Consider the following 24,010-nt stretch of genomic DNA (forward strand, 5'->3'; position numbering starts at 1 on the left):
GCATATAGGAGCCGGAGGGGGGACATGCTGCTGCTTCCAGGAGCTGCACGGAGCCACAGTATGCACGGAGCGGGGCAAGCCCCCGACCCCGCTCCTCGACTGGAGTGCTGGAGCAGGGCAAGCCCTGGACCCTGCTCCCTGGCCGGTGCTTGAGGGACAGATTAAAATGTCTGAAGGGCCCGATGCAGCTCCCGGGCCATAGTTTGCCCACCTCTGATCTAGGATAACTTGGTCCTATCTCAGCATAGGGGGCTGGACTTGATGACCTCTTGAGGTCCCTTCCTGTTCTACTTTTTGATGATTCTGTGAGTCCCCAAAATATGCAGCTTCTCGTCTTGATCATTATTTACAACTGAAGCTGTTTCATTACACATGGCTGAAAACTCTTATTTGTTTCAGTGATTGTCATATTCTTATTTTAATATTCAGTACTGTATAAATCTTGCTCTTGAGCAGTGAGCTGCAAAAGGACACCAGTCAGAGAGAGATATTGCAGACCTCACTTTGATATTCTCCTAAGTGGCATAAAACAGGATTTAGATATTTATTTGTTCTAGGCATAGAAGGATGTACTTTGTTTGACCATTTGTGTACAGATTAACTAACCTGTCAGGACAGGGCTAAATAAGAAGGCTTCTGACTGATTGTTTGGCCTTTATCAAGTCATTGATTTTGAGGACTCCCTTTCATATGCATAAAACCTGGAATTTCCTTGTCTAACCAATGTCTTTCATTAAACCACAAAGTATATTTTTATGACAGTTGCTACTGACCCATGTAACTGGTAACAGATACATTTTGATACACAGGACCTTGGGGTGGCTATTCTGCAGGAATGTGCAATGAAAGATGTTTCTGCACCTAGCCACATTTTCAGCGGGAAATGTTGCTCTGCATGTAGAACTCCTGTTAGCTGACTTTCACATATCTGATTTCTGGAAGGTCAAAAACTGGTTTCAGACCTGTTCTTAAAGCTAATCCTGATAAAAGGTGTACCTAGTTGTAAAAAATACCCTTCACAATGCTCTATACATGTCTGTTTACTGTTTCAGGATGTTTCCTGATTGACGTAGCAAACTTCTGATCAGTCAACCCCTGAACCCCACACCTGCCCTGGAGTGGATGAATGAAGTCCATTCGTCATTGTCAAGAGTGACCAGCATCCACATCTGGAGTCAGCTGCTGTTCTCGTTTACACCAGTGTAGCCCTATTGAAGTCAATAGGAGAGCACCCGTGTACTTGAGAGCAGCATTTGGCCCATTGCCTTGAAAAAGGAGCGATGAGGGTTGTGTGGGATTTGGAAGGGATTCTCCCTCCTGCTGGGGTCTCTTTAGGAGGAACAACCCAAAATCTTACCCTTTAAGACAGAAGTCCCTGGCATGTGTCAGCTGTGGTTTAAGTAGATGGGGTCCTCATCCATGATGATGGTTCCTAGGGGCCATGGTAATGTATGTAATAAATAATAATCATTGAAATAGGAGGATATGTTTTCATTGCAACAGCTGAGGAGGAAGAAGAACTACTCCCGCCAAGCTGGGAGAGGTGAGAAAGCTCTCCCTCAGGGTTGGGGAATGCTGTGTTCCACCTGTTCCCTCTTCCCTTATCTCCTGGGTGTCGGGCTCCATACTTTTCAGTCATGATTGGGCATAAATGGTGTGAGGTGAAGACACTTATGGAGCTGCTGTGGCTATGACTTTGGGAATAGAGACCTTGGAAGCCTACTGCAGTTGTCTCAAATGCTATCTATTTTTTGATACCTTTAGAATTTAATATAATCAACAAAATGTATCTAACCTAATCATTCTTTGATCTATCTGTTTAATATACCAGAAGGAAAAACATTGCAGAGGGAAAAATTGTTTCAAACTTCTCATTCTATAGACAGTATATTGGTAAACTGGCTATATCCTCATTACCCTTAGAGGAATTTAGTAATTGCTATAGATAAATACAGTTCATACATTTCCCAGTGTTTCTCATACTTTATACTTTATTTCTCATACATTAGTAGTGTTCACTAAAATGTTTTTGATGACAGATAATTAGACCTGTTATAACAACAGCTGATGATGCTTCTTGCGGGGGCCCACCTCTGCCAAAACAAAACAAAAACCCTTCACAGCGAATCCCAACCATATCACGCAAGCCTGCAGGCATGGAACACTCAGGACTTGCAGTGTCAGAAGCAGAACAAAATTCTGTTTGAATTGGATGTTTTTTAAAAAGTAATGACAGTTTCTGCATGCAACATCTCATCAACTGAAGACAGCACTTGTCTATATACTTGGAACTTATTTATCAGTTTTGAATAGTGACCAGAACCTGGTTCTGCTGTGCAGCAGAACACGTGATCACCTAGAGCAGCAATGCATTAAGAACAACAAAATGTTTAGTTCAGAGCATGCGTGACTGCACCTAGGAGGGTGGACATTTCTCAGAATTTGACTACAACCTCAGAAACCTTAGACCTCTGAGACCACTAGTGATGTGTTGTTAGTCATCCTGACACTTGTCTATGTTTCTTCTTGGCATGAGAAACATCTCCAAAAAGGGCTGTCGTTCATTTGGGTGCATGGATAAGTCATTGCTTTTCTGGATGTTGTTAAGGCCTCTTCCTTTCGGGGTCTGTACTCTGTACCGTCTCAGAAGAGTCACCAGGATCGCCTTCATCATTACCATGGCAATAAACTTTCCTACACAGCCACGAGGGCCAAATCCAAATGGCTGAAAGTAGCGAGAAGGAACCTGTGTGAAACAATCAGAAAGGTGCATTGAAAGCACATAGAACAATTTCCAGAACTGAATTATTAAGAATATCATTGAAATCTCTAAGCATTTTATGGGGAAATCTTTAGACAGATTCTTTTTGGTTTAAGTATTTTTTTACATGTAGACTTCCTGGCCTTAATATCATTTTGTTTGTTTTTATCCTTTTTTTTTTTTTTTTAAAAAAAGATCAAATAAAAAAACTTGTGGAAATAACATTTAAAATTGCAATCTCATTCTATGACCTCAAGAACTGCAAAAGTGAGGCAGCCAAATTCTGCCCATAAATGATGGCCAGTAGATCCCACTGACTACAGTGGTCTTGCACAGGGTGTGAATGAGGGCAGGAACTGGTCTCGGAAGCTGGAAATATGTGTCTGGATTCCAATGATATCATAATCTCATCAGTTAACTTATTGATTGGTGTGGGTTGCTGTTCATTTAGAATAATGTGTGTTATGTGGCAAACAGAATGAACTAAGTCAGATTGTATTGCTCACATTACATTAGTTATGAATCCCAAGAAAATATCTGCTTTAAATACTTGCTCAAAGGGGAATATTTTTAGCTGCAAAATGAGTTTAGAAAGCAATCAAGAAATCCACTGAGAGAAATGGTTAGAATGGAAATAATGGATAAGATTGATGAAATAATCTAGAGTGAATAATTAACTTGATAAATTTAGCCACTTTTTCTCTTTGTGAATTTTCCAGAATGATGAATTCTTGGGCTGAAGATTGTGTGCAAAGTTCATTGTTGGTAGTTAACTATCAGCATGAAAATATTCGCCTTGTTGGTTAGTTTTGATTGGTTGGACAGAGTACATGATACTATTTATTCTCTGACTGGATGAATGTAAATCCTAGGATCTCATTTCTGGTTTGAATCTTCACATTCGAGAGTTCAACTTTAATTTTCATATTTTCTTAATTGTTTCTGCAAAGATCCCCACCAGTAAACATGTTTCCTAAAACATTCACTAAAAATTAGCACAAAATGGATGTCAAAATGGATTCTTCTATTCACTTTTTTATTTGAATATTATGTGTGGATGTTTTTGGAGGTATTTTCCAAGAGCTAATAAAAGGTTTGAATAGGTAACAAAACAGTACCCACACACTGAGTATACAACAGGTGCTGCTAAACCTCTGGGAAACATTAATACTAATGTTACCCTCAAACCCTTAGCATTTGGCAGGTTACTAGAGCATGGGGGAGGGAGTTTGCATAGTGGGAAAACCCACAAAACCAGCATAAGGAGGTTTGCCTTATACAATCAATATGGGGATGTACCTGTTTTAGGAGAAGATCGTGTCAAGCCCTCCAAGTTTGCATGGCTTTTTGGCCTGCTACCTCTTGAAGTTAAGGAACTCAATACTTGCTTCAAACCATTAAAGCCTGATAATCCTAAATGCCTCTTGAGAAGTGCTAAATTGATCTTAAAATTTCATAATACATGTCCTTTACCACTGAATGCATTGCAGTATCTTCCTCTTACTTCCAGTTAATTTGATCAAAAGCTGAGGAACCAAATAATTTGTGTTATAAGTAATACCCCCCCCGACCTCTATTTTGATACATTTTTACCACTTGGAACAGCTCTTAGTGGATAATCTAATTTCTAGCTATGGAAAGCAGCCATTTAATTAATGACAAGCCAAAATTCTGAATAGGAGAAGAAGAAAAGCCCAAGGAAGACCCCTTAATAGTAGAAGGTGATTGCAAATAAGTTTTGCTGTTCATACATTGCTGTTGACATTGGGCCCAATCCTACAAGTTGCTGAGAAGGCTATCCCCGATGGTACTACTTGTGTGCTTACAGTTAAACCTTTCCTGAGGCGCTTGCTGGAGTGGTGCCATTTTGCTCAGCATCATGCATGATTGAGCCCACCATAATCATTATAATGTGCTATGAAAACTGATGTGCATCCAGGTGCTTACATGGATAACGAGAAACTGACTTGTGGAAAGGACTTAATCCAATTAAAAGGAAGACCCATTTTGCATTTTAATTAGAAATAATACTCTATCCCCTAGCAGAAAGAAGACAGGAAACTTACGTTCTTCTCAAAATTTTTGAGAGAAAACTCATTAGGCTTTGGGAAGAATTCAAGCTTATGCATACGTCCAATGTTCAGAATGATGTTTGTCCCCCTTTTCACAGGATAGCCATCAATTACATCATCTTGTAAAGCCTTGCGCATGACCAAATCCACAACTGGCTGGTATCTCATACTCTCATTAATAAAATTCTCCACAACCTTTAAGTTTGACATGTCATTGCTCTGTACATCTCTGTCACCTTGAGGAATAAAGCAGACAAAAGAAGTTGATTTTGCTATTCTAATTTTACCTGGTTGATATTTGAAATGTTGCAGTTGATGCCAGAATGGTTTTGGAAATCTCTCCATTCAGTAAAAATGCTGTCTCCTTTCATGATACATGGTGACAAGGAGCCTATGGGTTCTTGTGGCTTTGTGTTGCCTCACATACTACAGAAGCCAGCCATACTGTTTACCAACATGGACGCTATGTGACTAATAAAATGATCTACCCCAAAGCCAAATCTCCTCTCTCCCACACAGTCTGGCTCTAATCCTGCTGCCATTGAAGACCATGGAAAAACTGCTTCAGTTCAGTGGAGCAGGAGCAGGGCCTTGTATGAAACTGATTTAACATGCCATAGATTCTTAAGCTGAAGGGCCAGATTCACTGACATGTGGCACAGGCTGTGCGTGTAAATTACACCTCCAGTGCACCAGTAAGGCCCTGTGCTGAAAGATGGGGCTACATACACAAGGAAGGCAATTAGCATTTCCACTGCCTTTCTCTCTTAGGGGTCGCACTAGTGGGGGAACGCAGGAAAACAGGGCTAAGACCTGAAGGTTTCTCTACACAATATGACAATGAGCACTACGGAGGTGTGATTTTGAAAGCATACTAACATGTTGAGCACTAATTCGTCCGTGTAGACCCTGCTAGGTCATTCTAGAAGTTTCCTAGTGGATTTTAATGGAGTACTATTTCAGAGTTTTCAAATTATGAAACGTTGCTGCATCATGTAGATGAGCCCTGGTTCAACTCCTGTTGGAGTCAATGGAAAGACATTCATTCATTTAAATAGAAATTGGATCAGGACTTTAATTCCTGCCAGGAACCAGGAGTGATATAGGAGATACAATACCCACTTCTCGGCCATCTACTCTTAGATTGGTCTACTGATCTCTCTATCTACCTTACAATGATGAGGACCATGTAAGTGTAGTGTATGAGATCTTTTCAGACATCTGCAGGAGCCCTACTATGGCTGGTCAGAATAAAATTCCCCAAACATTCATGAATTGGCAAACTGTGATTAAAACAAAATTGAAACCTTTCATGGTGATGGGTTGATTAAAATAAAACTCCACTGAAAACCAAGGATTCTGATGGAAGCCTACATGCCAGGGGTTTCAAAACATGCGTGCCAGGCAGGTTTCCATCTGAAACCTTCCTGGTTTTCTGACAGCTCACCTGTCTGGCTTCTTGGGAATCTGGGCTTATAGGCTTCCAGCTCCTTGATGGGGAGCTGAGAGCCCAGAATCCTTGTTTCCCAGTATTTCAACTCCTTGACAGCCCAAACTCCCAGGGTGCTCTGCACCGGAGCAGGCCACCTGGAAGGCTGTTTCAGAGTGGGAGCTCCCTGTACAGATGAGGAGAAAACGTTTAATAGAAATTTTTGAAATGTTTGGGTTTCATTCTGAACTGTAATAAAACCAGACTTGGAAATCTCTCAACCTCCACAAAATGGAAGTACCCTTCTCTGCCCAGCTCTACTTGTACTCCCTCAGTGCAGGGGACAGTGAATCTCGCCCAAATTTTACAACTATCCTATACTAAAATATTTATTTTTTACAAAGTTAGCTAACTGTTGAAGCTATTTGCTGTCTTCGCGCTGTTCCAGTACAGTTCTGTATCCTCTTCAGTGAACTTTAATGGAATGGTGCAGGGGACAGTCATGGAATTTTTTGAAATCCTGGCAATTACTGGAACTGTTTGAAAGCTAAACATTTGGAGAAGTAAACTTTCGGTCAGTTGTTCAAAGGAAACAAATATTTCTGAAAGCTTCCCTGCTGTATTAACTCTATCTTCTGCTCTCCCAAATGAGTCTGCCTTCAGAATTACAGGTCTTTCTGAAAAACTGGAGCCTAAGGCAGCAGGGGTTAGATCTTAATATGGGCGGAAAACTCTGTATTAGTAAAAGAAGAATAATTAATTAAACTTACTATCTCGCCAAGGTACACAACACTGACTGGGGAAATCACTGATGTGTACGAGATTATAGGAGACAATTTACTTTAGAAAACTCAGCAGTCTGATACATTGTGGCACATGTAGGTTTTGCTGAGGCATTTTGTAGTTGATAGATATGAGGCTGCCTTTTGGCATTAAATTATAGCTGACTGCTTCTAGGAAGCCAAGTATAGTTGTGAAAGAGGCCTTTCAGCTACATATTAATGAGAACTGTTGTTACTCTTGTATGGCCCATGGGACTCAACACTTAGATATCAATGTGCTGACTTAACACACAAGTCCAGAGTTTTCTGGATTCACTTGGGTTACAAGGCTCCTGGCCAGCTAGAAAGACAGACACATCCACATGAAAGAAAGATAGAAAGAGAAGAGAGGTGCAGCTTGCTAGCTGGAGGGAAGAAAGGTGACAGGTGCCGTTTAGCTAAAGCTCTGGGACAACATTGAAAATATTCTCAAAATAGTTTTGCACAAATGTTACTTATTTCAGATATGCAACTTGGTTTATAAGCAACATAATGAACCAAAATAAAGGAGCAGAGTGCCTGGAGATAATGGTGGATGAGAGTGAATGCAGTGAATATTTACATTGGTTTTTAGGCTGGGAAGAGAAATTAAAGAAAGGGAAGACTAAAAGTTTAAGATAATTTGTGGGTCTTCTGTTCATTAGCATCCCTCAGAGAAGACCAGAAAATGGACCAGAGTTTTAAAAATCCTCAAGTCATTCTCTTCAGCCATTTAACCATTTTTGTTGCTTTTGTTTCAACTTACTCCAGTTGATCTACAACTTTCTACTAATGAGGTGCTCAAATTCAGGGAAGCAATTAAGCACATGTTTAAATCCATACGTATTCAGGAAGTATTTAGGGACATGCCTAAATCCTATTAACTTCTTTGGGATTTAAGTATAGGCCTGAAGCTAAGCACTTGCTAAAGTGGACTCTGAAGAGGGATGCTTCCCAGAACGGGGGCCTCATTTCAGTATTAGAAATGTGGCTTCACCAGTATCTTAGCGAGGGACTTTCACGATGCAGGTGATTCATCCTTTGGTGTGTCCATATAATATATCTTAATGAGATTGCATATTCAAAATAAAATAAAAGATTAAGTTTATCGCTAATAGATCAACTTGCAAATTCTGACTTTCTCTTTTTTCCATATGCTTTTTTGATTGCTTGAATGGTTTGACTATTATGCAGAAAATATTCACATGATAGATTTCTTAATTTAAAATTTTCCGGAGAGAATGTAGTATTTTTAAACAGCTTTTTACCTGTGCATACTATGTATATAGGGATAATATGATGTGAATAGTTGTTAGCTCAGCTAAGCTGGAGAGATCATACCTAATTTCACAGTTCAATACCAGTGGTTAAAAAGCATCATGAATCAGTTTCTGCTCTCAGTTACACCAGTGTAAATCCAGAATAATTCCACTGAGGTTGGTGAAGTGACTATAGGTTTATACTGGTGTAACTGAGGGCTGAATTTGGTCCCATCATTCTAGCCGATTGCCTCTGATCCTAATTTATTATTTCCTTACTAGTTGTTTATCTTTTATCATTTTTTTCCACTCAGTTTTGAAAGATCTTTCTTTTTATAATATTATGCAGCAAGATAATTATTGCACCTACTTCACAATAAATAAACTTTAGATTTTTCTTCCTGAAAATGATTAGATCACTGCTCAAGCATAATTATTTTCCAACATCATTGTCTTTATAGACAGCCTTTACCTATAATAGCTTGGATTTCCTTCATCATATCCTCTTCCACTTTAGGGTGCTCTGCAATCAGTACTAGCATGAAGAAGAGAGTCACAGACAGTGTGTCAGGTGCAGCTATCATCATCTCCAGCACACACTGGTTCACATTCTCACCAGTCAGATCTCCACGACTCTACAAAATTCAAGGGGGCAAATGTTGAATGCTGGACTTGAGCTCCAGCAAAGGTTCTTAGGTCAACAGGAAAGGGAGAATGTAGAATATGTAGACTCACTTGAAACAACTGGTTCAAGCCCTATCAGACTTTACTCAGTCCTTTATACTACTGGGAGAGAGAAGTAATAACCACTTCATGTGTCTCTCAGATGAAGCACTGAAAACCAATGTCTTGCCTGGCATATATGATCCTATAACTCTTTTAAGAAAAGTAAGGGTTTGTGCTTAACCCAAATTCCTCCTCCACTCACTGTGCTGCAGCATACTGTGCACCATTCACTTGCTATACTCCATCACAGAGTGTACTTGATTACCAGACATTCTGCATGGTTATGATTTCTGAAGCACTTGGGGATCCTTTGGAGTAAAAGGTGTTTATATAAATGGAAAATATATGGGCCAAGGAGAGGGTGGAGGGGATATGGGCATGAGCTTGAGAGCCTTGGGCACGTGGATATAACCTGAAAAGGTTCAGACAAGCAACCAAACATTTGGATGCAATTATTCAAAGCCTGGAACTTTGTTGCGATGCTCCAAACACTAATTAATTTGTATTAGTTTTAAATGACATTACTTTCTGCTATATAGGTTAAGTCAAACTCTGTTTACAAATCCCATTTTGTTCTCGGTGACAGGAGCATTTTGGACAAATTCATATTTTGTTCATATTCTCAGTACCTGTGCAAAAATCAGTTGTGATGCAAAGTCCATGTGGTCTTCCAGTTTTTCAACAGTGGAAAGTCTCTGTCGTTTCTGTTCTATTAAGATTTCAATTGCTTCTTTCAAATCCTTGCTGAAAACAGATAGAACCCAGTATATCTATAAACATCTGTGATATTTTAGTGCTTAGTAATGCAGGATGGGAAATGTAACAATAAAACAGACAAACAAAAACATTCTTTGGATAATTCTGTAGTGAAGCAGTAAAATAAGGCAGATTGCCTCTAGAGAAGTGAAAAGTGACGCTGTTCTTATAGTGAACCTATAAGAGCATAGATTTGCCCTGCCAGACCAGATTGGTCCATCAACTAAGGTAATATGTCTCTAGCAGTGTCCAATACAGGTGGATCCAGAGGAAGGTGGGCAAACCCATAGAACAGGTAGCCTACTGTAAAATGCTGTACATGAGAGAGGAAAAAATTCATGACCATTATTAGATCTGATGAAAATGTGGCAAGGAATTTCACAACTTGACTATATACTGAATGAAGTCCTTTTTTGCACAAAACCGTGGGAGCGTCTACACTTGCCAATGACTTTTTGCGGTGAAACTCAGATATGCCCAGTAAAAATAATGTGTGTTTTACTGGCGCTATATTTGATGTTTTCCAGTGAGAGATTTGACTGCCCTCTTCGTGACCAGGGGAATCCCCAAAAAGGCACACTTATTTTATGTATAGTGATAGAGCCATTTTAATAACAACTGTAGAGGGATTAAAATGTCTGTAGTTGATACAATTTGTGTGGAAATACTGTATGCAGGAAGTCCTGATTAATGCATGGTCCTCCCTTCCAGTTGAATCAGAAACCTATGGGAAACCCTGGTATGCTACAGTTCTCTAATTCAGTTCACTTTAGGTTCAGGAGTCTGTCACATTCACAGTAAGAAGTAGTGGCCACTAAAAATTCAACATTTGCCTCTAGTTGTCATCTAGCAGTAACTGAGCACCACGGTTATCTCCTTAAGATATACTGAGTAAAGCTCTAGTATCATACATACCATTGTGTAGTGACTAATGTTGGCATTTTAGAGATTGACTGGAGGCAGGATTTCACCTTCTATGTGAATTTTGCCATTGACTTCCCTGGGGACAGGATTTCCACCATGGTAGATAGCCTTCCTTCCTTAAAATCCCATGAGTTCTTGTGACACAATAGTATGAAAAGTACTTAATACACACGCTTTTATAGTGAATATTTTATCAGACTAGTCAAGGACATCTGTCCAAGTAAGGACAAAGTGACTGCCTGTTTGTTTTATAACCAGTCATTTTTTGGTAGAGGAAAACAAAGGAGACCCTGAAAACTCAGTAGAAAAGGTTTTGGTTGTTTTTTGTGCTTGTTGTCTTTAAACAGAAAGATGGCAAAACTAATGTGTTCCTATTTGAGGGAAAAGAGATGACAACCAGCATGATAAATGCTAAGTTTAAATCTGAAATGAAGAATTTTGGCAAAGATATAAGCACCAACAAGCAGGATTATACTGATGTGCTGATTTAATATTCACTATATTGCCATGACTATAAAAAGGACTTGCTGTCTCAAGGAATTGCCAGCCTTCTAGGTTACTACTGGAGCCCTGGTTGGTTAGGTAGTAAGTGAAAGTGGATACCATAAGATGGCATTTCACTGCCTGTGTGAAGTGAACTGGTGATTTTCAGTTTTATACCTGAGTTAGCACTAATGTGTGTCTCAGCAGAGAAACCAAGACTAAATTGAATTAAACTGAATGGTCCCTCTCATTCACTTTTAAAACAGAGAGAGAAAACTGACAAGCAAGAGTGACTCTAGGAAGGAGGGATTTATGTTACTCAGGTGATCTGTAAATCCGTTGATACTTACGCTGACTTTTCATATTTCTTGTACAGCCAAGAAATCTTAAAGAAGATGTCAGGTTTCAGCAAAAGTGTTTGCCAAGCATCGAAGTAGTTCTGAATTTTAAGCACAATGGCATTTTCTGAAAATTAAAAATAAACGAACAGCAATGTAAAATGTAAACTTCAATAGCTAGTTCACACAAATGTCACCCTAAACTGCACAATAAAGGCCTGCTCCTGCTGAAGTCAATGGGAGCCTGATCAGGCCTTAAAAGTAGGGTTTCAATATTATCATATTTCTCTTTTACTGCCATGGCATTGTCATTACTGACATTCAAATATTTTGTTTTAATGTGATAAATAGCAGCGTGAAATATTTTTAGACTCCTGTGCAGATTGTGCAGTTTGTAAAAGCCAAGGCACTTCAGCTGAAAGGAGGCTGCAATGTGATAACCAATGCCAAGCCACCTCCCACACAAGTGGAGTGATGGTGGGTGGGGGATTACAAATGAGTGGAAAACTTTAAAAGCACATAATCGTGGGATAGGTGCCTGCAGGTACGTGGAAATCTTGTTTTGCAGATTTCACAAACTTTTGTCTGCCAACAAACATTCTGCAGCTGGCAATTTGGTACTTTATGTTTGCAGCATGCCCACAATAGAGGAAGTGTGGATTACTTTGTGAGCTGTAGCTCACGAAAGCTCATGCTCAAATAAATTGGTTAGTCTCTAAGGTGCCATAAGTACTCCTTTTCTTTTTGCGAATACAGACTAACACGGCTGTTACTCTGAAACCTGCCATTTGTTGACTATATCGTGATTGTTAGGAACATTGGAAAACTAGCCTAACTGTCAAGATGCAGATGCTACTTCTCGATACTTGGGTCTTGTCAGGCTTAAAAACTGAATACAGGTTTTTAAAGACCTTTTTAAGCTCTTGCTCATGATTAGAATTAATTGCAATCAAATCTGACAGTGTTATTAAAAACTGAGCATTAGAGCCAGACCATGATGTACTTACTCAGGCAAAACTCCCCATTCATGGCAATGGGAAATTTTGTGTGAATATGCACCTTAAAAGTGGATCCATTATGAGATATAAGAATGTTATCTGTACCATCCAAAGGGATCCCTAGAAAGAGTGTGTTAGAAGCGTCCAGTGTGATCTGTCTCATAAAATTCAGCACATTGATGTTTCCCGGTCCAGCAGTCACATCCTCCAGTCTGTCCAGATGGTCTTTCGTTGATTCAACACAAATTGCTATCATGCGCACGAGACCTGGACCAGACAAAGCTGAAATGTACATATAAAATAGTCAGATTGTTCAACTTTCATGTTATCTGTATTATCTACCCAGTGGCAATAAAGTTGTAACAGATGATGATGTAACCAACATAATTGGAATACAATATTTTTACAGTTTTTAGCTTTTTAACCTATCCTCTGATTTAAACAAAAAGCCCTCTTTGGACATATTGATTAAAATAGCAAAATGTTAAATCAAAGCAAATATACGCTCCCATTCCCCAGCCATTACTATTATAATACTTAACACAGTGTGAGGCTTAATTAATCTGGAATTTTCAATTCTCGGTGCCTTTGTTAGGTACCTGGATCCATATTTATGCACCTAAGTAAATGGCCAGATTTAGAAAGGAGCTGGGCAACAACTTACATTGACTTCAGTAGCTGTGGTGGTCAGCACCTGTCATGATTTAGTAAAACAACTTGAAATATCCTGAGCATGAAAGATGCTACATAAACCAAATTCTATTTAATTCTTCTCCATTTTCTAATTTTAACAAAGCTCTAGTAATAACATATACCTCATCATCTGCCCACTTTCTATAAAATTCCAGTAGACTCCAGTAGACTTTCCGTCTAGTCTATATTGGTTTCTAATGGTATCTTCTGATTTTTGCCAGGGTGGTTGTTCTCACATGGACTATAGATTGTCTACAGAGCACTTGCTGGTGGTTTGTAGAGAACTAGCCAGCCACATGGTGGCTTGTCTATCTTACTACCAGATTGCATTAAAAGAATATAAGAATGGCCATTCTGGCTCACACCAATGGTCCATCTAGCCCAGTACCCTGTCTTCTGACAGTGGCAAGTACCAGATGCTTCAGAGGGAATGAACAGAACATGGCAATTATTGAGTGATCCATCTAGTTGCAGTTTCTGACAGCCAGAGGTTAGGGACACCCAGAGTGTGGGGTTGCATCCCTGACCTATCCTCCATGAACTTAGCTAATTCTCCTTTGACCTCAGTTATACTTTTGGCCTTCACAACATCCACTGCCAGTGAGTTCCACAGGTTGACTCTGTTATGTGAAGTACTTTCTTATGATTGTTTTAAACCTGCTGCCTATTAATTTCATTGGGTGACCCCTGGCTCCTGTGTTGTGTGAAGCGGTAGATAACACTCTTTCTCCACACCATTCATGATTTTATAGACCTCTATCATATCCCCCCTTAGTTGTCTCTTTTTTTTCTAAGCTGAACAGACTGTCTTTTCAATCTCTCCTCATCTGGAAGTTGTTCCATTCCCCTAATAATTTTTGTTGCAATCCTCTGTGCTTTTTCCAGTTCTAATATATTTTTGATTCAGGGTGACCAGAACTGCATTCAGTATTCTAGGTATGAGTGTACCATGGATTTATATAGTAGCATTCTGATATTTTCTGTCTTATCTATCCTTTTCCTAATGGTTCCTAACATTTTGACTGCCACTGCCTGTTGAGCAAATGTTTTCAGAGAACTATCTATACTAGCTCCAAGATCTTTTTATTGAGTGGTAACAGCTAATTTAGACCCCATCACTTTGTATGTTTAGTTGGAATTATGTTTTCCAATATGCATTACTTTACACTTATCAACATTGAATTTCATGTGCCATTTTGTTGCCCAGTCACCAGATTTTGTGAGATCCCTTTGTAACTCCTCACTGCCAGCTTTAGTCTTGACTATCTTGAGTAATTTTGTATCGGCTGCAAACTTTGCCACCTCACTTTTTACTTCCTTTTCTAGATCATTAATAGGGCCCTACCAAATTCACGGCCACGAAAAACATGTCACGGACCATGAAATCTGGTCTTCTGCTGTGAAATCTGGTCTTTTGTGTGCTTTTACCCTATACTATACAGATTTCACAGGGGGAGACCAGTTTTATCAAATTAGGGGTCCTGACCCAAAAAGGGAATTGTAGGGAGGTTATTTTAGAGGCGTCACGGTATTGCCACCCTTACTACTGCGCTGCTGCCTTCAGACCTGGGTGGCCGGAGAGTGGTGGCTGCTGACTGAGGGCCCAGCTCTGCAGGCAGCAGCGCAGAAGTAAGGGTGGGAATACCCTACCAAGGCATCCTTACTTCTGCGCTGCTGCTGGCAGGGGCTCTGCCTTCAGAGCTGGGCGCCTGGCTAGCCGCCACTGCTCTCCAGCTGCTCAGCTCTGAAGGCAGCACTGCCACCAGCAGCAGCGCAGAAGCATGGGCAGCAGGACCACAACCCTCCCTACACTAACTTGCGGAAACCCCCCCACCCCAACTCCTTTGTGGATCAGGACCTCTACGGTTACAACACTGTGAAATTTCAGATTTAAATAGCTGAAATCATGACATTTACGATTTTTAAAATCCTGTGACCATGAAATTGACCAAACTGGATTGTGAATTTGGCAGGGCCCTAATTATTAATGAATATGTTGAAAAGCAGTGGTCCCAGTACAGATCCTTGGGGGAACCCCGCTATTTATCTCTCTCCATTGTGAAAAATGACCATTTATTCCAACCTAAAAATGTTATGGGTGGGATTTTTAAAAGCATTAGTCAACTCTGCTCCCAAGAAGTCAATGAGAATTTTAAAGTTCATTTAATGAGAGTAGACTTAGGCCAATTTTGAGTGTGTTTGAAAATCATGCACTCAATGCTTACTCTACTCTTCGATGTAAGAAATTTCTGTAGTTGCCTCAAGGATGTTAAGCTATCATATATGGGGACAGGTGATCGAAACAGTGGTGAGTGGGAGGGGAGGAGGTCAACACTGTAACTGAGTTGGTGAACATTTGTGTAATTAGAAGTATACCTGCCCAGGACTGAGTAGACCAATCGAACCAAAATCTAGATGCCAATTGGAACCAGCTGATATTTTTCAGCAACAATGTCCGGTAGGGTGAAGATGTGGGACAAAACCCCAAAATAGGGGGTGGCAGAAGAATAATAGCATAGAAAACTTAGAATGATGGCAAATTAATACTTTTCTAATATTTCATGTCTTTTCAGCTTCTTAATTCAGGCCCCAAAATCACCACAGGGAGCTGTTGCAGTGAGCCCACAGCCTTTCTTGAATTATGGGGGGTTGCAGAAGGACAAAGTAATAAGGGAACTATTGAAACTCCGTGGGTTTGTTAAGAAACCTGCAAGTTTTGTTGGAATCATTAAAGTTGTTAGGTTCAAATGATCCCCAAATGTTATAAAAAGTCTACAACTGAAATTTGACAGTTTAGGTTTGTTGACACCATATGAGCCCAAAATTACAAATATTGTGCAGCCCTAAAATAAAGTTTCAGGCCCAGATTCTCAAAGGAATTTAGGCACTTAACTCCCATTGAAAGTAATGGATGTTAATGGATCTAAATACTGCTGCAGATCTGGGACCCATTGTTTAGTATTGTCATAACACCTCACATTTCCTTTTTGAGTCTGGGCCTTGTTACATAGCAGCTAAGTTGATATTCTCAGCTGACCCTGTTACTTCCCTGATTTTCAATGTTCTAAAACAATTAATGATTCCTGCTGCACAGAGCTCTTAAGTTCATTCTGAAATGATAAACACATTTTAAATTAGGGTAGGAGTGAAGTTTCTTTGAAATCAGTTGAAGTTGGGATACAGAACCTTCTAGTTAAATAAATATTCTTACAAAATTGCCATTGAATTAAGATGAACACTGGGCCACAAATGTAAAAATATTCAAATCTGTGGCTTGTGGGACATAATTAGGATTTGCTTAGAGGAAATTAGGAATTTGCAAAGTTATTGAAAGTCCTTCTCTAGTGTCATGAGAATCAGGATGAGTGAGGAAAGAAGACTGAAATATTTTGAGGGGCTGGTCAGAGAAGGAAAAATGGTTCCTTATACTTACTTACACAAAATGCCAATCCCAGCATTTCAGAAGCACAAAATATATGGTACAGTAGATATGTGATAAATATAGAAATACATAATAATTTACCTTTGGTGAAAAAAGGTCGAATTTCTTTCCAGAGTGCTGGGTTATTATTAAATATAATACCATTTTCATGCATGCCAATGCACTGTAACCCAAGCTTGCTTCCAAATCTAGAGATATATTGCCCATGTTTCATTACATGGAAGATACTGGAGGATCTGGGAAAGGAAAAAAAGATCCTTTTGTAAATATATACCTTTAATTTGACTTATTCTACTTCAGGCCCAATTGTCTGAGGTGTTGATCACTTGTGAGACACAAAGCACTTTCAACTCAAACATACTATGCATGCAACATTGAGAATGCATCTGATGAAGTGAGCTGTAGCTCATGAAAGCTTATGCTCAAATTAATTTGTTAGTCTCTAAGGTGCCACAAGTCCTCCTTTTCTTTTTGCGAATACAGACTAACACGGTTGCTACTCTGAAACATTTCTTATACATATGATTCTTTAAAAGCCATGAATTGATTGACAGTATGATGCATGGCATTATTTTTATAAGTACAGTTTTTTTATACTTGGGCCTAGGCATGCACTGTTTTCTCAGTAAAATGGCAATTGACTGCTACGGAAATTCAACCGGAGTAAAGAGCGGAGATGCATAGAAATCTATCGGAACATAGACTTTGCCATACTGTCTCTGACAATGGCCAGTATCAGCTGCTTCAAAAGCAGATGTAAAACATTTGATGGCAGTTATGCAATAACATGTCTATAAGGGAAGTTGCTTCTTCACCCTCGACAGTTTTTGGTTGCATTTCATTTTGAATCATGAGGATTGATAACCTTTGTACATTTTTAATTTTGTTACATAATTCTAATGTAATAGAGAATGATGTTCTTATTATTCCTGTGTCTCATCCTTTAGTGATTTCTGTTAAGATTTGTTCCTCAATAATCTCTTATGGCAGGGAGTTCCACAAGGGATTGCATGGAAGTACAGACTTGGAAACCTTATATATACTCATTACGCTTGGAATGTGGTGGTGTGTTTTATTCGTGGAGAGTATTGTGTTTAGGAAGGTTGAGCCTGGTACTGAAAATACAACCCTCTACATCTGTTCACTAGCCCCAGACACATTAACAGAGTGAGATTTTCTAGGTTACCAGTTGAAATCCAGTCCAAATAACTGGAAATTGTTATAATCTAACAGCTTCTCAGTGACCTAAATGAAATGAGTTGGTGTTCCTGAGTGCACAGGCTTTCACATCTTAAAAACTACCAGCACCATTAGCACTAATTGGCAATAGGAAAAATTAAATACAAACAAAACAAACATACCCAAAAGTTTTGGAAGGGCTATAAATTCTCATGCTTCAGAGCATAAGCCAATCTCCATTAATGTGGGTTAGGAGCAAACCAAAGTAGTGAGTATTGCTAAGGAAACTCTCTGGTCACTTAAATCACATGATATTTATCTGTTTTCTAAGTAGATGATCCAGTCTTTATAAACTACTGTTGCTTCCATCCAAAATGAATGTACCTGTTCTCTTGTGAAAAAACAAATGTTGTGCTGAATGTAAAGATTTTGAACTATTGACCCCATTGGAGCTACTGACTTGCCACAGATAATTGTCCAAACTGAAGTTTCCTTTTATGCAGGATATGAATGTGGCCATATTTTAATGTGATTTGGAATTCAGCATAATGGTTCTGAATTTTCTCTCTACTTTTCACTCAGCTCTCCTTAGGACCACAGTCATATTCTGATCATTTTGACAGGCTCAATTTATAAACTATGGGACTGCAAAACTGCATAGCCTGTCTTTGAGGGATTGAAATGTTCAGATGTTAGATCCCATTAGTCATAGCAGGCATATACTGCCACCTACGCATTTTATAGATATTTGATCATTGGCAAACCGATGATGAAACCACAAATATACATGTGTAATAAAATTCTGCTACCTGAACATAAACACTACCCATTGGAGAATAAGGGAAGTCTCTCACAAGGATGCTCCTTAGAGACGAATAAATGTGACCTCAGTCTTCCAGTTTCATAGGGCTCAATCCTGCAAGGGTCTGAGTCCTGTGGACCATTAGCTGCTTTGCTGGGTCAGAGCCAGAGTGCTCATTGCTTTGCAAGATCCAGCCCATAGTACGCAACATGCATCACACGATTCAGTGCCTGGTCTAACTATGTACCCACGGTGAATGCACAATATAACAAGGACCTTGCTTTACCAGTATATGGTAGTTAGTTACATTACAATTCTTTGCTTTCATATGTTTAATATAAAATTACTAATTAATTAGCAGAGATTAGAAATACTCATATATATAAAACCAAAGAAGAAATATTACAAAAACAAAGTATGTGTCAAAAACAACCCTAAATAAATAAATAACCCTAACACCACCAGAATATACCCTCCTCTTTTTCTGTTAACCATGCTTATTCAATTATCACACTCTGGCAAACTGGCCTCCATCAGCATTACTGCTTTAGAATCCAATTTCCTGTAGAGGGAGCTAGCTGCTTAGAAATGCTGATCCAGTGGCACAAACTGATCAGATCAAAGACACCAAAGAAAGGAAGAGTGAAACTGGCAGAGATCAAACAGTCAGCCACTTTTCATGCCATGCACGCTTCAGAGACCAAAGTCTGAAATCCTTACTCAGTGTTAATTGAGACAAAACTCTCATTGGAACTCATGGCCTGAGTGAAGACAATGGAGTTTTGCTATTGCCTTTAATGGGGCCAGGATTTCACCCAGGGAGTTTTGCCTGAGTAAAGATCGAGTGAACACTAAGGACTAGAGTACGGGGTAGAGCAGAGGCAGACAATCAGAGAGGAATTCTGCTTCAAGGATTCTGCCAGGGGATTGTGCTCAGAGTTGCAACCCTTCAGGGAGTGCAGTATATTCCCCCGTGTCCCTACTGCCCTGCTCTCTTTCCCTTCCTCCCCACCGCTCCTGGGCGTCCATTGTGGTGGATTGTGCAGGGAAGGAAGAGTCCCTGTACTTCCGTGCGCGCAGGGAGTGGAATGACGACAGGCCCATCACAGATGTGCAATCGTGGGGAGAGGCTCCCTATGCTCTTTTCCAACCTGTACACTCACCTAAGTGCGGATTTCAGGATTTATCCCCTGTCTGAGCAGAGAGAAAAAATAAAGGTAGCTATTAAAATTGGGCTGGATTTTGCTGATGGAAGCTATAAAATCATATTTCATAACAAAATTATGCAATCAAGGCCTGGAGGAGACAATGTAAATTGTATTGCAGACTCTGCAAATCCCTCTGTGCATCTGCTTTTAATCTAAGTGGAGTTGATGGCAAAAGTTCAATTGCCTTAAAGGGAGCAGGACTGTACCTGTATTTTTACAGAGCTCAGATCTTGCTGTTTAACTGTGACAGGCCCTAAGAACCACTGTGAATGCTCTATTGACATTGTAAAGGATTTTTAAATATTAGTTTTCCATGTCCTGTCGTGGTTTTTAAGTGAGAGGCAATCCTGACCAAAGCTGAGGTAATGACTGCACAGTCTGATTCATCTGCTGCATTGATTTGTGTATCTGATTATTTCTTATAGACCTGAATCAAATAGTGAAAGAGAGCAATAAGCAGTCTTTGCATTTACACAGTCTGACATGTTTTAAGCATTGTGTGGACATTAAGTAATTAATCCTCACTACCCCTATATCCAGTCAGGAGGACGGGTAGTATTCTCATTGTCATTACCAGTTAGGTAGAAACTGAGACAGAAAGGTGAAATGACTTGCCCAAATCTGTACAGAGTCAGTGATAGCATCAGGATTAGAGCTCATTTCCCTGGACTACAATGTCTTTCAACAAGCTGGCTCTGACTTTTATATGACTGACGTATCTGAATCCAGAATAGTTAGAATGGCTAATCCAACAGTTGTTTTTGTTGTTCTTTATGTGTGGAAAAGACTTTATTAGAATTTTCATTTATGGAAAAATCCTCAACCTTATTACGAGTGCCCAGAACGTCCAATAAAAAAATCACTCCCCAAAAAACAAAACAAAACCCCCACCTCTATTGCAGTCAGTAAAACTACATGCTCCAATTCAGCAACATGTTTAAGAATATGTAATTTAAGCACATGAGTAGTCCCATTGATTCCAACGGGATTACTCATATTCCTGAAGTTTTGCATGTGCTTAAGTACCTTGCTGAATTGGGGCCATAATCTTCAGCTTTTACTCACATTTTGAGAAAGATCTCCATGAGGCTATATGAAACTAATTTTTGGCTTGATCCTGCAGGTTATCAATCAATGTTCTTATATAGTGTCTTATACTCAGTAGTCCTATTATAATTAATGCAGTAGAAGTGAGAGTAAGTGTTTACAGGATTGGGCCTTAGGGTCTGATCCTTGATCCATTGAAATAAATGGCAAAACTCCCATGTACTTCAGTGGTGCAGGGCCAAGCCTGTAGTATATAAGTATTGACATTCAGAAGCTGCACACAAAAAGAGAGTCAGCAAGTAGCAGAAGATAGAAGATTTCTGTTAGTGAGAAACAATTTTGAAAATCATGAAATAATTCTAATATAGCAAAGTGCCTGGCAATGTATATTATTAGAGACAGAGAACAAAGATTTACTTGCTAATAATGAGTGTTTCCTCTCCACTGATCCAGACTCTCATAAATTCTCCATACATCTTATTGTAATAGTTGCAGGCATTGCCCACTCCCATCCAAAGGAATCTCCCATGTGAAATGAGGGGACCAATTCCCATACAGAAACCAGGCCCTAAGGAAAAGGTTAAAGAAAAATATGACTCTTAACAACTGATTAGAAAATATATCAGTATCACTCTTTGCCAAGGATCCTTAACACCCAAGTCACAGAGTCTATTGGACATTTGATTTCACATAAAATTGGCTTATGCAAACCTGATATGGAACACCTGTATCTGCAGAGTTGATAGTTTTATATCCACAGCAGCTCGATCCTGAGCCTGATGTACATTCTATGTGCATGTAATAAACTAGACTCTGAACCTTTTTCTGATACTTCAAGCCGATGACTATGGGGTGGTTTTCATTTAGAGGTATAGTGGCTAGGTATCAAGGCAAAGGAGTAAGAAATAGTTCAAAGAATAATGACATCATACTATTGTTTATCCACTTGCAAATTTAACAAATAGTTTTAGTGACAAGGGCCTTTTTTAGACAGTAATATCACCTACAAAAGTCAACTTCCTAGCTTTCTTTTAATATAAAGAATAGTAAATGAGGAAAATACAGTTTTAGAGGATTGGTTTGTATAACAGCATTCTACTCAATGAGTTTATGGAAAGTAACATTCTAATGTAAGAGGTCAGAACGGAATCATCTAAATTTAGTCAATGGTTATGATACTGAACTGAGTTCCACCAGTTAAAATCTAGAATAACTCCATTGACTTCAGTAGAGTGATTCCAGAGATGCACTAGTGTAACTTAGAGCAAAATTTTGTCCCCTAGGGGAAAAAGTGTGGGGGAAGAGTCTTAGAATGGCTAAAGGAACCTGTTCTAAAGGGACCCCCCTCTGTTCTACGTGGTCAGTCTAGTCTGGCTTGCCTGCTGTAATGTCTTGGGATTTGTTCAGAGACATGAAAGAAAGCAAGTAAAGTTCTTACAGAAAAGTTTCACACATTATGTTCACAAGATGTACAAATACCTCAAGATACTAGCCTTTATGAACAGGAATCAGAAGCCAGGGTTATTTAACTGTAAATTTAAAGCAAATGAATGCTGTTATCTCTCCTGGTTAATCCCATAAAGCATTCAGGCTGGACTACATAACCTTCTGCAAATGCTTTTCCAGTATTCTCTGAACTCTCCATGAATAAAGGTTATTCAAAGATAGTTTGCCTGGGTCTCCTCTCAATTAGTTTTACTCAGGTGTAACCCCATTAACTTGAATAGCTATTCCTTATTTACACCAGTGCACTATGTTCCAGTTTATGGAAATGTATTATCCTGTACCTGATGGAGAATAAACTGAACAAGTGACATCTACATATGTTCCTGAAAACCTAGCAACAAGGGTCATCTGAATGGAAGGACTTTTGATGTTGGTCCATAAGGGGGCTGTTCTTTAGTGTCAGATACATGGGAAAAGGTGGGTAACCAAAAAGCTCCAAAATGACCCCATCCCCTAAATTAGGCTTGTTTCGAGCAGAAAGCATCTTCCAAAGCTCTGACGTTTGCAACTGTAACAAAATGTGAAGCTCTAAAACATCCATGAAAATAATCCAGACCATAAATATCTAGGCACCATGCTTAAAATTATATACTATTATTCTATCATAAGCACACAAGGAGAGATCTGTTCTGAAGAAAGTAAATAATGTGATACTTTTAGCTGACTAAACAAACTTTAGTGCACAAAGTAGGGGGCAAATAGGGCACTTCAGATTTTTGTTTTTCTTAGCATTAAATCTCTCCTATATTTTATACAACATATTCCTTCTGTGTTTCCTTGATATACACTTATTACCCATCACTCCCCTTTTTAGCATAGTGTGAACAACCAAAAAACCCCTTTGTAGCATTTTGGGGGATACCATGTCTAAAATCAATTTACCTGGTATTGATGTTTCTTCATAATTCCATATTAGGAAAAGAAAGCACATGAGGAGGAGTATGGGCACGGTGGCAGTTGGCATCACTTCTGGCACCACTCTGGTGATATTGTAATGCGTCAGATTCAGGGTTTCCAGTATCATCTTTTCTAAGAGAGTCTACTTTGCCTTCAGGGGGAAAAATATGGAAAGAGGCAGAAAGTTTCAAAATGCTAAGACACCTTTAATCGGTACCTTGCAACCCCTTTGCAAGTCCTGTAACTGAGCAAATTCATACCAGTAGTAGCTTTGTTTTATAATGAGACTGGCTGCTTAGACGAGACAAGCTAAACCACAAGTCAAAACAGACGTACAGCAGATTTACTTTTTGCCCAGAAATAACAAAGCATTTCTGACCTTGGTATTGAAGCTCAGGTTCCTTTGGATGCTTTGGCCAATAGACCTTTTATCTTTGATATTGCCCTTGGCTGGCCAACAATGACGTTAACTCCAGACAGAGTGCCAAATTTCTAATCATAATAAAAGAAATTAAACTCTCAACACATATGGAGGGGTTGAATGAACTCACTTGTAGTCTTTTATCTAAGATACCTACCTTTTTTCCCCCTCCATGTCACTAGCATTTGTGAATGTCCTTGGGTTTCCAAAATAACCAAGTATATTTCCCAGTAAACAAATGTAGCTTGCCCTGGGTAAAAATTAGCAGG

At 39.3% G+C, this 24,010-nt stretch overlaps 1 protein-coding gene across 1 annotated transcript; it reads right to left on the reverse strand.

Annotated features, from left to right (window-relative positions):
* Nucleotides 1-2,494: 2,494 nt before the first annotated feature.
* Nucleotides 2,495-23,447, reverse strand: CYP19A1 (cytochrome P450 family 19 subfamily A member 1). The gene is made up of 9 exons (XM_077828138.1): nt 23,306-23,447; nt 21,335-21,485; nt 16,763-16,917; nt 12,652-12,828; nt 11,561-11,675; nt 9,677-9,791; nt 8,794-8,956; nt 4,828-5,069; nt 2,495-2,746 (listed from the first exon to the last, which is right to left on the reverse strand). Exons 1-9 carry the CDS (start codon nt 23,445-23,447, stop codon nt 2,495-2,497), a joined length of 1,512 nt encoding a protein of 503 aa, XP_077684264.1.
* Nucleotides 23,448-24,010: the final 563 nt, after the last annotated feature.

This window comes from Eretmochelys imbricata, chromosome 10 (genome assembly GCF_965152235.1).
Source record: "Eretmochelys imbricata isolate rEreImb1 chromosome 10, rEreImb1.hap1, whole genome shotgun sequence".
NCBI classification, from domain to species: domain Eukaryota; kingdom Metazoa; phylum Chordata; order Testudines; family Cheloniidae; genus Eretmochelys; species Eretmochelys imbricata.